The sequence below is a fragment of the Gavialis gangeticus genome, unplaced genomic scaffold (assembly GCF_001723915.1).
Source record: "Gavialis gangeticus isolate Ggan-Ray unplaced genomic scaffold, GavGan_comp1, whole genome shotgun sequence".
Lineage (NCBI taxonomy): Eukaryota > Metazoa > Chordata > Crocodylia > Gavialidae > Gavialis > Gavialis gangeticus.
Genome location: NW_017728992.1, coordinates 153,839,253 through 153,854,693, shown reverse-complemented (window position 1 = coordinate 153,854,693; position 15,441 = coordinate 153,839,253). Strand labels below are relative to the sequence as shown.

Here is a 15,441-nt window from a genome sequence, read left to right as displayed (position 1 = left end):
CATGTTCTAAGCAATGCTGTGTACAGAGGCAAGACTGCTTCCTGACTTGACACCTGTCTTTTTATACCTCCCTGGGATGCATGGAGGTAAGTTCCTTTTCTGAGTCTCTGCTTTTCAGGTTTCCCATGCTGTAAGTATTATCTACATTTATTTTTCCTAAAAGTATTACCTACCATTTAGATACAATAAAGTTCATCCTATTGAATGATGGCCTTTTAATAAAGCTATACAGATGCCTTTGAAACCTTACCTCACCTTTTGCTATTCTTCTGATCTTTAAGTCTGCAAACTTTACCAGTAAAAATATTATATCATCTTGATCACCGGTAAAAAATATTAAATACTATTGGACTAAGAATCAGCCCCTATCATCTCTACTAGAAACTGCATCTCTGTTTGCTATTTCCCTGTTAACTGCTACATTTTGAGAACTGTCAAAAAGGAGTCTGTTTTTAACCCATCTGACATAGGCCGTGTTAATTTTGAATAATGCAAACTTTTTAATTAAAATGTCATGTGCTACTAAGTCAAATGCCTTGAAGTGTTCAATATCAGCACAGTTGCCTTTATCAAACAAATCTGTTATCATTGTTGACAGGATTACTGATCTGGTTGAGACCTACCTTCTGAGAAACCATGATAACTGGAAACCATGATAGCTGTGTGAAGCTTCAGTTTCTGTTTTGATTTGGTGGAGATTCGGCCCTTTTCAGGGGCCAAATCTCTTAATTTGAATTGAATCAGGAGACCCTTTAATCTCTCCGAATCGAATTGGAACCCTCCAAATCGATTTGGAGAGATCTGGAAAGATTTGGAGATTTGGACATAGACACAGCTTTAAATGTTTTTTCTATTATTTTTAGCCTTTTATTCTTTGTCGATAGAGTCCTAAATTAACTGTTTACCTGGATCAGCATCAATCTAGCTGGTCTCCTGTTTCCTGGGACATCCCTTTCATATTTTTTACATATTAGAAAAACATCTGCAGTTTTTCAATATTAACATTAGTTAATAGTGACATTTGTTCATGATGCAGAGTGGGCAGACATTTTTATTACAGTGAAGGTTCAAAATATCAGACAGGAAGACATTAAGACTGGCATAATGGAAAGGGGTTGAAATGTAATGGTATGAAATACAAGTTCATGCAATTGGGAACTGAGAACAAGAATTTCTACCATAAACTGGGGGCTTATCGTTTGGCAACAACAAAGGAAGGGAAAGATCTGGGGATATTAATTGACCCTAAAATGACTGTGAGCTACTACTGTGAAAAAGGAAAAGTGAATAATTTTGAGTAGAGGTAGGGAAGTATTAATGCCATTCTGCAAAGTATACTCATCAGCCCTTATCTGGGATGTTCTGGGCAATTCTGGTGACAATGAAGAGAAGGGCTAGTAGGATGATCTGGACAGTAAAGAGCCTATTTTATGAGAGATTAAAAGAGATTTGCTTATTTAGCATAATAAAATAAAGGCTGAGAGGAAAGATGACTGCTTTCTATAACTACGATGGGGGGTAAATAGAGAGGGAGAAGAGTTATTTAAGCCAAAGGATCATCTTGGCACAAGAACAAATGTGGATAAACTGTTCAAATTTGGGCTAGAAATTAGAAGGCTTAACTAATTCATGGGGTTCTTGCAAAGCATTCTAGCAGGTTCAGTGGGAACAAAACCTCTATCTAGTTGTAAGATAGAGCATGATGAATTAATTAATGAGATTTTATGATGTGATTGTCTGTAATAGTAGCAGACTGGATTTAATTGTGCATCAGGTGTCTTCCAGTTCTATTTTTTAATATTTCTGTTCATGATTCAGAGAACTTCTTAGTTTTTTATTCAGGTGTAAGTTAGCTAGGCCTTTTGATTAAAAGTGTTTAATTTTAGCAGTTGCTGACTTACATCTTTCTTTGTTACAGATGGTAAACTTTCTATTCTAGCAACAACATCATAGGAAATGGAAATTTCCTGCTTCATTCTAAATACAGAACAAAAATAGCTGTTGAACCTTTCTGCCTTTTGTAGATAGCTCTTTACAGTTTTACATCTAATCTATACCCAACCTATGGTTTTTTGTTCCTAGTAGTTTTTAATTTTTTTTAAATGTCTTGTCCATTGATCATCCATTGGTTACTTTGGCTTCCTTTAACAATGTCTACCTCTCTTAACTTGCAGTTTATGTTCATTGTTTACTTGACAACATTTTCTTCCTTGATCTATCATTTTCCTCTGTGTTATCAGATCTTGCACATCTTCTCTTAATCAGGATGGCTTCTTGCCCACTGGAACTTTTTTTTCCATGTCTGTAAAATTGTGGATTTTTGAGCATCCAGTAGGATATCTTTGAACAATTCCAGCTTTTGTTAATACTCCCTGCAATACATTTATGTTCCTAGTCAGTTTTGCCAACAGTTTCCTTAAGCCTTTTAAATTTCAAGTATATGTATTAATTGTCAGTGCCATATTTTGTATGCATAAGGTAGATATAATCAGATCATCATCACTAGTATCTAGGCAACCAGTAATTTTGATAATTGATAACAGTAATAAGTCCAATATAGGGTTACCCTATATTGGACGGAGAGCTTTGTATTATAATTTATTCTTTATTTTTATTGTTCATTATTTTATCTTTTACCTGTAAAATTGGCAAAAATGAGAGAAGTATAAAGTCTTTTGTATACAATAATCAATTAAGTATGCTATCACTACAAAAAATATCTAAGGAACTTAAGAGAGGTGAATTCAGTAGTGTTCTATGAAAATTGTTCTAAAAACATAGAAATTCAGAAAATTATTCAAAACCTGATGATCATTTTCAGTTTATTTCTATAGGGCTGTTTTTTCTATGAGAGTTAATTATTCATAGTGAAATCCTCTGAATAAAACAAATTTGGGGAGGGATGGATCATAAGAGCAGGAACTAGATTTGCCAAATAGTGTATTTTTACATTTTACTGTTATGCTTGGTCTAGAATACAAATGGCAAACACAGATTTATAGAGAGAGCGAAAGAGAGAGAGAGCTATCTGCGTAGACAGATAGATAACAAATTATACAAACATAGTTTATTTTTGTTGCAAAAAAGTATAGCAGCTTCATAGGTTTTTTAGTCCTATATTTCATGGTAAAGCAGTTTTATTTGTGAAGTTCATAAGCTGTAAAGTTCATAAACCTGGTATAATTCTGAGACAATAGGAGACTACATATGCCTAATTGCAAACCATGTGTCCTCAATTCATTGCTTAACAAAAGAAGCTATAATTTTCAGTAACTAAAAATTAAGCTTGTTGTAATATTCTCAAGCTTCAAGTCAGTTCCTTCCTATGAGAGACTTGAATCGTAAGCACTCTTAATGCTTAAGAAACATTAGCCTCCCACCCATATTTTAATACCCTGTTAGAAAAGAAATAATATTATTGTTCCTTCATATAAGATAAAAATAAGGCACAGGTAAGGTAGGTACATTAACCTAAAGTCATGCAAGTCATTGGAGACCTAGAGGTATAATTTAGATCTTCTGATACAAAGTTCCCAGGCAATACAGTTTCAGCATAAACATTTTCAAAAAGTTGGTTTATGAAACTCAAAGAATTTTATAAGGGTGATTGGGGGAAAATGGAGAAGAAGGGTCAACTGTAAGTGTGGAAAGCATTGCATCCAAACAAGACAAAAACTTTAATACCAGAGTGCATTTTCTTTCTGTGTCACAGTGAACGGTGACTGTATTGTATGGTTTTGTTGTCCACTTTCCCGAGCAGATGGAGCTTGCAGTTGTGTGTCACTTGTTTATTACATCCTCTTAAGATTAGTAGTTGTGTGGCCAGATGGGTCTGGGAGCACAGCTGTGGATACAAGGAAATAAATGAAACCTGTCTGATGCTGCCATGCCCTTTTGAGATACTGACGTGTTGCAACTTCAGCAAAGCAAAAATCTCTTTCATCTTATATATTAATAAATTAGATGTAATTCTCTTTTTTATCAAATAATATAAAATCAAGATGATGATAAGGTTCAAATAATGGTATAATTCTAATGAAAAAATTATAGTCAAAGTCTATAGCAAAAAGCACAAGTGAATTAATAGAAACAATGTGAACATTTGTTAAAAAATATAAAAATACTTCGAAATTACAGTCATCCAAAAAGCCAAGGTTCCTATAGAACAGCAATTCATATAGAGCATAAGCCAATAAGCAGTACTATTTCAAAGTTTATTAGATGGCATATGTTGAATTATTGATCCAACATTCTGATAAAATATAAAATGCATTCATGTAAATGCAAATGAAGTGCTGCTCTATAGAACAATGCCAGAATGCAGCTGTTCTATAGAAGAATGCCAGGTTATGGGCCAGACTTTAAAATGGAGCTAGCACAAGAGTTTTAACTCTTTCGGGTTTGTAAGCTCAGTTAGTGATTCACAAGGATAGGGTCAGCACCATGATCTGAGTCTAGTCCAGTGGCCTACCCATTGTGCTCCTGCCTAGTGTATCTCTTTCACTGACAGTATTTATCTAACACCGTGTTAGTTTTTCTTGTACAGATTACCTTCAGTATATACCTGCTTCATTCTGCAGTTTGTCCTTCTGCCCTTTTAGGTATATGGGTTGTGTTTGTGCAGATTGCAGATGGGCCTGTGGGAAAAGTTGTTTTTTAAATTTAGAGAGGAGGAGTTGGGTTAGTCAATTTTTAGGAGCCCCATTATATGATTTTAATAATAAATTATAATAATAGGTAATGAAGTAATATGTATTATCAACAGTAGTAGTGACAATTTCCATTTATGTTGGGCATATGCAGCACAGTATTTAAAACAGTACTCCATATTTCACTGCCTGAGAAAATTATAGTCAACAGTGCATAATGTAGGAGATTATGGGCCTCTCTACATGTGCAGGTAAAGGTGTGATGGGGTCTAATGCATGATCCACACAATCAGACCCCCTGCCATGCCAATTGTGTATAATAGGAGGCATGACTGTGGGATCCAGCATCAAATCCTATCATGCCTTATTGCCAGTACAGAGGGAGCCTGGGATCACTATGTAAATAGACATCTCCTGCACCTGAGAGTCCAGCAGCTGAGGGAACTCTTAGCCCCAGTAGCCACAGGCCATCCCCAAGCTGGGAAATGGCAACTGTGCGGGGCGCGAGCCAGGCTGTGGCTATAGCCCCGGGGTTCTGATCCCCTGATGTTAGTTTAGCGAGAGGGAGAGGTGGACTCGTAACGGTTGCACAAGTACTTTCTTTTATTTAGTCCCTTTTTACATGCGCTCCACTGATATAGATGTGGCTGCGCAGGCAGTTACACTTGGTTACACACGACACTCAATCCCGAACTGACAACAGACAACGTTTCTTACTTGTACACCACTGGTGTAAACGTGGCTATGGGGCAGATTCTGTCCTAATCCAGGCAAGAGACGAAAGGAAGAAAATAACAAACTCATTGGATCCACGTTTGGGTGAGGCTGGAGAAACGATCGAACAGCCGTCCCGTTTGCTGGAACGAATGCGCGAAAAAAGCTTGACGGTTCTCGGGAAAACACTAAAGAGGTGGACGCCTCGAAAACCAAAAGAAAACCGATCGGCAAATTGTTCTCCGGAGACAGGAGAAGCCGTGGGAAGTTGGCCAGGCCTTCCCAGCGAGCAATGGAAGCTTCGGCTTCTCCGCTAGCTGAGCGAGCGATGGATGCTGCGCACTGCTCTGCTGTTCTTTCCGCTCTTCTTTTCAGGTGGAGAACTCTGCCCCAGCTTTATAGGCCTGATGACAAGCCTGGATTTAAGCCCTTTCGATTGGTCCACCGGGTTCCCCACAGGGGCGGGACTTAACACATGGCCAAGGGGCCATGCAGCAGGCCAAACAGGGGCTTTCCCAGATAGAAGGAAGAGTGCTTGGCGGCACCTATTGCTGGGCAGAGCTTGCAGAGCCCAGCCGGAGCGTGACAGCAACAACTGCGGTCTCCCAGCCACAGAGGCACAGGCTGCACGTACAAATTAAAGCTGGATAGAAACCATCTGTAAAGTTGTTATGTATTTTCTAGCAGTAACTTTAAAGCTGGTTGAACCTTTTAAAGTAATAGTTAATTTGCATGTCTAGCCAGTCTAAATTAATTGCACAGTTAGCCAGGTAATTGTGTAATAGATGTAACTTGTAGTGGGGGCCTTAGTTATATTTTCCAGGCAACTGAAAATACCCAACTCTTTATTATATAATATTTTCTTTGGAAGCCAAGCATTTTATATTTTAAACAGGTATTTATATTAGAAAGTAGATGGCTGTACTTTGATTTAACACATTTGAGATTCAAAGTCCAAGCCAAGAAAGAGATTCTGGCCCTAAAACAGAGTAGGTGGCTGTAGATAGAGGTTGCATTTGACCCAGGATCTTACAAACATACAAGACCCCTATCCTGCTTCAGGTCTGCTGAAGTATGTGGGGTAAGATCTGCTAGCGCTTTGTTCCCCCCAAACATTGTGGTGTGCTTCTGTGAGGTCATTTCCTAACAAGCTGATCAGACTGTGTGCTGTCACTGGCCACCTACTGGCAGAGCAGCAGCAATGCAACTTTGAAAGGTTACTTGTGCATGTGACTGTACCCCTCTTGTTTTGAGCTGGGTCAAAACCCGGGACAGTCAAGACTACATCAAATATAATGTCTATTTACAGCCTAAGAGACAGTTGTATACTGGGGAAAGTATTTGCTACCAAAGTATTTGTTAAATTTTAAGCCTCCAAAAGACTTGTTTATATTAAACAAGGAAGCTGCAGAAGGTTGGGATCTTCTGAAGTGTCTAGTGGAAACTCCTGCTTTCTGCCAGGATTACGTAAGGAATGTGGAAAAATTTTATGTTGTATTGAGGGATCTTGCAGATCAGACCTATGACAGATTAAGAATTGGGAATACCATTTCTCACAGATTTTTTTCTGTACAGGATGTGTCTTGTTAATAATTTAAAAGTATATTACTAAAAAGCAATCTCATTGCAATAAAAGGTGCAAATAGCCAAGCACCATCTAAATTCATGGTTCAAATTTTCATTAAAACCTATTTTCATGAATTTTGTGTTTATTGCCTAAAGGATGCATCTCACCCACCAAAATCTGACCATTCCATGGAAGTAACTAATACTTGATGACATGTCAGACTGGTGGCAGTAAAAGAGGGTTCTTTAAAATGCCATCTGGCTGTGCAAATAATATCATCTGATGAGACTTCTTTGAGATTTATTTAAAAGGAAAATAACATTTATTCCTGATATATCTGAAATGATGGCGTTGTCTCTAATATTATATCATTTTTACATTTTCTCATTTGTACAGGAAGTTGCCCTTGTCCTTGTAGCTGTACTGGTATTTCTGTTGGCTTTCTACACTTTCTTTTATCTTAACCTTTCCAATGAAGTTGACCTTGATTTGGATCCAGATGAAAACTAGCAGATGCAGTGTTCTCTTCGGGAAAAAAACATCTACCTTGAACAATACTACACGGAACCACACAGTGAGACAACACAGCTGTAGGAAATGGTATGGCTTACTACACAATGATACTTTGCAATATCTCAGCCTCTCTGATGTTCTGAATCTGCAAAATAGGAAAAAAACTGATGAAACCAAGCTTTTTTGGTTATCAGGAAGCACAAAAGCCCTACAGTATGATTACTGAATGGTATACTTGAATGAAGTGACCGATTTATATTATTTACTTTTTCTGAATCAAAACTTTCAAGTCAAAAAACATTTTTTTGTGTTATAATTACTGGCATCTAAAAGGGTAGATGCTGACCTCTGAAGAGTCATGCACCCATTCCATGAATCCAAATTTCCCAATAGCTGAACTAGATTTTTATTACATCTAAAAGAAAACACAAATCCCAAATAAAACATGTTTCATTGATTTATACTGAGAGCACATCTTCAGTTTCTCATTCTCTCTCTCTCCCCAACCCTTTCTGTCATACACACAGAAAAGTCATAGGTCAAAGTCTTTTCAGGAGTGATCTCTCATTTCCTGTATGAGCCTATTTTATGTCATCCTAAATTCTGTATACTCGTATATCTACAATAATCTTCTTCATCCTTTTGCCAACTGTTCAGTGCACATGTGCTGTGTAAGAAAAGGACACCTGGATGACAGAAGCTTGAACAGTCACATATGCCTCTGAAACAGAGTTCCTTGCCTCCTGTGCTGTCTAAGCTGGTGTAAATAGAAAGTTCAGACAATGTTGATTTTAATTAATGTATTGCTCTATTTTTAAAATAAAGTAGAAATTATATTTTAATTATGCTGTTCCGCCTCCTGCAATATCAGCCTGCCCCTCTTCTTAAGAGGATGTGGTAAAAATTGTTTTCCAATTATACAATCATTTTCATCAAACCAATGCAACGGGTGGTATCTGCTAACAAACATTTTCTTGCATATTCCTAAGGAATAGTATCCTTTCATTCTTGCAAAGTACTATTCTGAATGTGTAGCATAGAGTTTATTTCTGATCACTCTACTAAACAAATGCAAACAACTTGAAAAAGGAGCTAGATAAAAGTACTTGTAGAGGGCTGTTCAATTTAGGATTTATACTGTGCTGTTTGGTTTGTGGTGTATCTTTATTTATAGGTCCTGTGATGCGAAAGGCTGCCCTATCTGTGTTCTTGAAAAACATGGTCAGCATTTCACTTGTTCTGATTTTTATTTTCTTGTAATCAATGCAGAGAAACAAAAAAACCCACCCCTACAACCTTCAGTGGTGTAGGTCAAGGAGAGTTGGTAGATTTTCTTTTAGAGGGGTTAAAGAAATCCTGAATCTGTCATCAAATTAGCCCTGTTTTATCTTATATAAGAGTCTTGAGCTAAAGGTTAAACTTATTTCCCAGTAAGATGTTTACTGACCCATTGTGGAAGTGCTCAAAGTAGACTGATATTGTCATTTTAGAGGCAAAAGGAAGCAAAATAATTAAAATTAATATTCTAGCATATAATATATTAATCGTCCCATTTTCACTAGTTAAAGCCCAGTTTGGAACTTAAATCAATATGACTTATTTTAAAGTGTATCTGTGCCAAGATAGATTGATTGGGTAAGGACAGACTTTTTATCAGTCATGTTCCACATATTGAGTTTGTGTAACACCAGACAGTCCATCTAAAAAATGTAGAATATAACAGCATCTCTAATACATGTATGGAAACGAAATAGCATACATGTACCATATTTTCTTACATACAATATGTATCTTTTTCCAAAAACCCAGCTGCTGGAAATTGGAGTATGCTTACTCTGTGAGAAATATGGTAAGAGTGGTTTTTACTTCTTACCAGTAAAAAGTAAAATAACATCTGCACACAATCCACAGGGAGCAAAACAATGAATAAGCTTGGGTCCCTATCTGTCACAATTCAGTTACTTACTACAAGGTAAGATTTTTTTTCTTCATTTGCCTTTCAAAAACAAGGTGCTTATCTTATTCTGGGGTGCATAGGGTGCATTGTATGTGAGAAAATACAGCATTTTTCATTCCGTAATTATGACCAATTGCAGTCAGAAAATCCTACGACTCATATATTCACATTATGTATAGTCCAGTAATACTTATATACATTTCCAAATATATTGCAACACTGCATTTTTAGTGACTTGCTTTTTATGATATGTGACATTTCTTTCAGTGTCAGGAAAGGCATATCACAAGCTGGCCTTTGGAGTGTGACATGCCTGTCACTTCATCAAGTGTCATGCCAAATGTCACATAGAACTGTTGTCCTCTCTTCTGTTTTGCATGAGCAACATCCACTTTCTACAAAATCCTAGGGATTCTGTAGGGATTCTTTAGTTAATATCTGCACTGCACTTTGTGTTACATGCACTGTAAGTGTGCAGTATTATCATTCCATTCATACATGTTCCCTTGTATATTGTGTTCTGAAACAGTAAACTTTTAAATAGGGTATTTCTAACGTAAAGAGTAACCTGAAATTATTAGAACATTCCCTGTTTTATGAGAGTTACTAGAGAAATCAAACTATATATATCAACGATTTCACTAGTGAAATCAACTCATTGGTTTATGAAGCGGAAGTCCACAATGCCCTCAAGGGCTGCTGTTTGTATTTGAGTCTTTTAGGTGAAAGAAATAACTAAGTCACATGTAACCAGAGAGTCCCCTGTTGCTAAAATACCTGCAGAGGCCCAAACCAATGTACATGGAGATGCAAAGAAAATATCACAGCAAATACGGTGTGAAATATTACTCATGCTGTTAGTACACTCATTAAAGACAGGAGAATGCTAATTTTGTAACAAGTATGTAGAGCTAAAAGCTCCCACTTTCAGTCAAACCAGACACTTGTTTTTTTTACTACATAAGCACAAGTGTATTGAATAGGACCTGATTCTGGTGTTGCTTCTCTTATGCTGGCTCCATTGATTTCAGTATTGATTTGTAATAATGGGAGGTCAGAATCTGACCTCTGGTTATCTCAGCCAATATCCTTTCTGGAGCATTTACAGCATCCACTTCTGATACTTTTAAATGGAGATCATTTTCAGTACCTTAGGTGAATATACTTTTTTTCTTTAATTATAGATATATGCGTATCTGAGATCAGGATCAATCTCAGCTTTTTAAGCCATTTTTCTCTGTAACGGTAGCTCAATGGCTATTTTAATGATCATAAAATGAGTATGTCTGAGTACGTTTTACTGGAAGTTCTTAGGAGCTTTTATTAGTGGGATCTGCACTGCAGTGGTAGATACATTTGGAAGGATATACCATTGGCCCACACAGCATGGTATTCACATTTGAGCTGTGCTACCAATTAAAGGTCACTAATATTTATGAAATATGGAACAGTCCATGTGATTCTAGGCACTAAGCTTGTATTAGAATGAACTTTAGGCCTTAAATATTGAAAATGTAACAAAAAGGGATTCATATGTCTCCTAGCCAGTCTTAATAGGGGTCGTTTATTTTTACAAAAAAAAATTTCTCCATTTTGTTTGTCACCAAAATCACACTGATTGAATATATTCTGAGCATCATTTCATATGGCTTGTTTTATGGAAAGGGTGCTGGTCACTTCATTAACCAAACTCCATGAGGAAGTGACACCCCAGAGTATTCATCTCCCAACACTGAGCAAACTTTATTATTGGTCCTGCCTTCTCCTTAAACAGTAATTATATAAACTGCAACTGGGGTTCTAGCTTAATAGAAGCTACTTGGGAAACTTGCTTGACTAACCAGACCCATTGCGGAAAAAGTGGCAGATGGCTCCAGGTTCTCCATAAGAGTGAGACTGGCAAAGATTTTTCATCCCTAGCCAGGAAGATTCTTCTCTCTAGAGGGGTATAATGCTAACAGTTATCTTGGTCAATAAAACTTTGCAAGTACCTTTTTTTCTAATAATATAAACAGCAGCAGACCAGGCAGGGAACAGTTTCATGAGTATAACAGAAGTGCAAAACCCCATTGTGGTTGTTATGATGGTATGAACAGTGAATATGATAGACTTTCCAAAGCAAACATTTTTAATATGTTCACAAAAGTCCATGAGTATATTTTATTATAATGAGAAGATATGCATTACATATTGTTTAAGAGATTTGTTTAAAGTTTTGTTGAAGGATGCTTTATTTAAAGATTATTGAGGCATGCCATATAGACACCCATGTAATCTAGTATATATCATAGCTATGCCAATACATCCCAGCAACCACATATTTGTTGGAATATTGGAACATTACAGCTACATGAGAATATATGAGTGATTCTGTACTTGCTTGAGTATTCAGAGTAATATTGACCTGACTAGTCAATGTAGCCACAGGCTAGATTTGACAATAAACAGTATTTAAACTATTTAAAATGTGCAGGGGAAAACCCTATTAAAAGACACACAGCCTATCAGTGAAATTTAGCACTAAGCACAGGGTTCATCTTATTTAAGGCTAGCAGATTAAGAATGTCCTTTTGCAAGTAAGCAGTGTGCCAGTGTGGCAGTACTCTGTACTGCTCCAATGTAGTAGAACTGTGTCTCTTAGATGCAAGTGAACTCTTAATGGGCAAGGTCAAGTGCACTGATGCAAGTCCTCAGAAAGAGAATGTGCTTGAAATCAAGATAACCCAATTTAGAGTGCCAACAAGCAGAATATTGTGGATTCAGATGGCATTTAGAATTTTACTTAAGCTAGTACAATTATTATGATGATTGTGGCCAAGGAAATAACAATATGGCACATCAGTATGATAGCAGAAATGTACACTGGAACAGCTTTCTAAAGGATTTTGCTTGTACTTTGAGAAATGAATCTGAGATGAATAAACTGGCAAAGATCATGGGTATTCTTATGCTCATAACAACATTCAGTGTGTTGACACCCTCAATAAGGGGGAGAGAGAGAGAAACAACAGACTAGATCTTTTTTTTTGCAGTACAATGTTTTTGCCCTTCATCCTGCTATATAGTTAGCTTTAAATTACTGTGCTATATATGGGGCACACATTTTCAAGAACACAAAATGAATTTTGATAGTTTGTCAATGGATTTAATTGACAGCATCCTCTACTCTCTTTTTTATTCCTAATGACAACCAAATTGGTGGGGAGACAGCCAAAATGCTAGGTACCAGTGTCTCTCAAACAGATGTCACACCATTATTTTTTAGCTCGTTTAGATGAATAAACATGTTAAACTGTGAAGTATTACATTTTAGATTTTTTCATTAAAAATGGGACAATCTGTTTACTGTCCCTAATTGAGACAACAATCTTGGTGGTTGCCAGTTTTGGCAGTTGTAATGGTGAACTATAAATATTGGGACCAGTCAAATAACTGATAATTGTGAAGGCTAGTTCATGTCAAAGGTTCCCTTTGCATGGATAGTGATTCAGTGATATATTTTATAATTTCTGGAAATATAATTGTTACACTGGTTTTGCATGTAAAACTTAAAATAAACAACAAAAAACATTCAAACAATTTACTTGGCACCATGTCTTTTTCTTCCTAAATCATTCAAAATGTGGAGTAAAGCCCAAGCAACAAAGTTCAGATCGTACTCCAAACTCTTCTAAAAGTTTGTGTGTTGAGAGCCATTATAGAGATGGGCCAAATGTGGAGTCTGGATCTTGTGGAGATTGGAGAAAGTGAGGTGCAAAGTCAAGAACTAGGGCTTTAGCTAAATTTGGAGACAATGTGAGAATTTAAGAGCATAAATGGAGTTAGGTGGAGGGAGGCTAGTGAAAAGAACAACAACTGACATAAAAATCTTGCATGGGTCATTGAAAAGTGTTTGACCAATGTTTTTAGGTCTGTTGTGGTGGCGGGATTAGGCATGGCCCCTTAGGAATGACTTTAGGAATGGGCTAGCGTGAATGATTGACCAACCTGAGTGATTATTGATGGGAAACTAACTTGCTACTGATGTGAATCAGTAGAAGATTATTTCCCTCTAGAGTAAGGGTCACTAGGAAATGAGTCGTGACTCTGAGCTACAATTTATGCCCTAGTCTACTCTGAGGGAAATAGAGCAGACATGCTGTCCCTTGCTCAGTCATAAATGACCCAGTATTTATGAGAACTTGTTGCTGACACAATCCCTCTGCGAAAGAGAAACAAGAGCTTGCAAGCAAGCTAAGGGGTTACGGGTTGGATGAATGGACTGTAAGGTGAATAGAAAGCTGGCTGGATGGTCAGGCTGGAAGGGTAGTAATCAATGGATGTTTGGCAGCTGTTATCAACTGGAGTGCTCCACAAGCCAGTATGGGACCAGTTTTGTTCAATATCTTCATCAACAACCAGGAAGATGGCATAGAGTGCACCCCCAACAAGTGTGCAGATTACACCCAGCTGTGGGGGGTAGTAGATATGCTAGAGGGTAGAGCTAGGATTGAGAGAGACCTTGACAAATTGGAGGATTGGACCAAAAGAAATCTCATGAGGTGCAGTAAGGAAAAGTGCAAAGTCCTGCACTTAGAATGGAACAGTACCAGTACAGGCTGGGAACTGACTGGCTAAGCAGCAGCTCTGCAGAAAAGGATCTGGGAGTTACAGTGGACAGTGTGCTGAATATGAGCCTACAGTGTGCCCTTGTTGTGAAGAAGGCAGACAGCTTACTGGCCTACATTAGTAGGAGCATTGCCAATGGATTGAGGGAAATGATTATGCCCCTGTATTCAGCACTGGTGAGGCCACATTTCGTATACTGTGCACAGTTTTGGGCCCCCAACTACACAAAGGATATAGACAAATTGAAGAGGACAGACAAAATAGGGTAGGAGAGGGCAGCAGAGGGCAATGAAAATAGGGGGCTGGGGAACATATGTGAGGGGAAGCTGAGGGAACTGGGCTTATTTAGTCTGGAAAAGAGAAGACTGAGGGGGGATTTAACAGCATCCTTCAACTACCTGAAGGGGGGTTCAAAAGAGGACAGAGCTAAACTTTTCTCAGTGATGGCAGATGACAGAAAAAGGAGCAATGGTCTCAAGTTGCAGCAAGGAAAGTTTAAGTTACATATTAGGAAGAACTTTCCCATGAGGAAGGTAGTAAAACACTGGAACAGGTTACCTAAAGAGGTTGTGGAATCTCCATCATTGGAGATTTTTAAGACTAAGGTAGATGTTCTAGTTGGGAATGGTCCTGCTTTGAGGTCCCTGCTCATCAGTGAGGTCCCTTCCAACCCCAATTTTCTATGATTCTATAATTCAAATAGTGATAATAATCACTTTACTTCTAGTTTCCAGAATCATTTAGGGAGAATGTCATAATCCTACTGTTCAATATTCTGTTGAAAGAGAGGAGTTATTTCTGATACCATACCACAACGCCCTAACTCACCAATGAGCTTTTTATAGGCCAAAGCAAACTGGAGGAAAAGAAGGGAATGTAGCAACTTGTTAGATGAATTTGCCTAGGTACTGTATAACGCACATTTAGATTGTGGATTTAGGTGATTTACACACACCATAAATTAGGGTACATGTAGGTAAGGATAGCCACAATCTCTGCTTTCACCCTCTCCTGATTCTGGTGCTGCCTGTGGAGAAATCACCCTCTCCTCCCCCCAGTCTTCCTCACTGCTGTAAGGCAGCAGCCAAACCCCCATCCTGTGTTACCGTGGTGCCTGCAGGTACAAATTCTAAAGAGAGGGGGAACTTGCTCCTTTTTTCTCAGGTTCCCACCCTTGCAGGTCATGTGATTAGTCCTCTTACCTGGTCAGTCTGATGTCATTTAGAAGCATTGGTCAGCAGCCAGTGGGTTTGCTTTTGGGAACGTAATGATGAGGTCACAACAGGTGTATAAATTAGCCCCTCCATGAGGAAGTGGCAGCAGACATGTTTGGGAACATGAAGCAAGCACATGGCCTCTGGAGCTCTTTTAGATTCCAGGGGTGCATCCACATGAGTGCACACGTGCCTCTTGCCCCACGTCAAACCCCTGCC

At 37.9% G+C, this 15,441-nt stretch overlaps 1 protein-coding gene across 3 annotated transcripts in view; it reads left to right on the top strand.

Annotated features, from left to right (window-relative positions):
• The window catches only part of TRIQK (triple QxxK/R motif containing), a 112,545-nt gene extending 99,566 nt beyond the window's left edge, over positions 1–12,979 (top strand). For all 3 annotated transcript variants that reach the window (XR_002099543.1, XR_002099544.1, XM_019527923.1), the window contains one exon: positions 7,327–12,979. Coding sequence is in view for 1 of the 3 variants with exons in the window: in XM_019527923.1 (XP_019383468.1) it covers positions 7,327–7,440 (114 nt within the window). In the remaining 2 variants the exon portion in view is untranslated. The remainder of the gene's footprint in view (positions 1–7,326) is intronic.
• Positions 12,980–15,441: the final 2,462 nt, after the last annotated feature.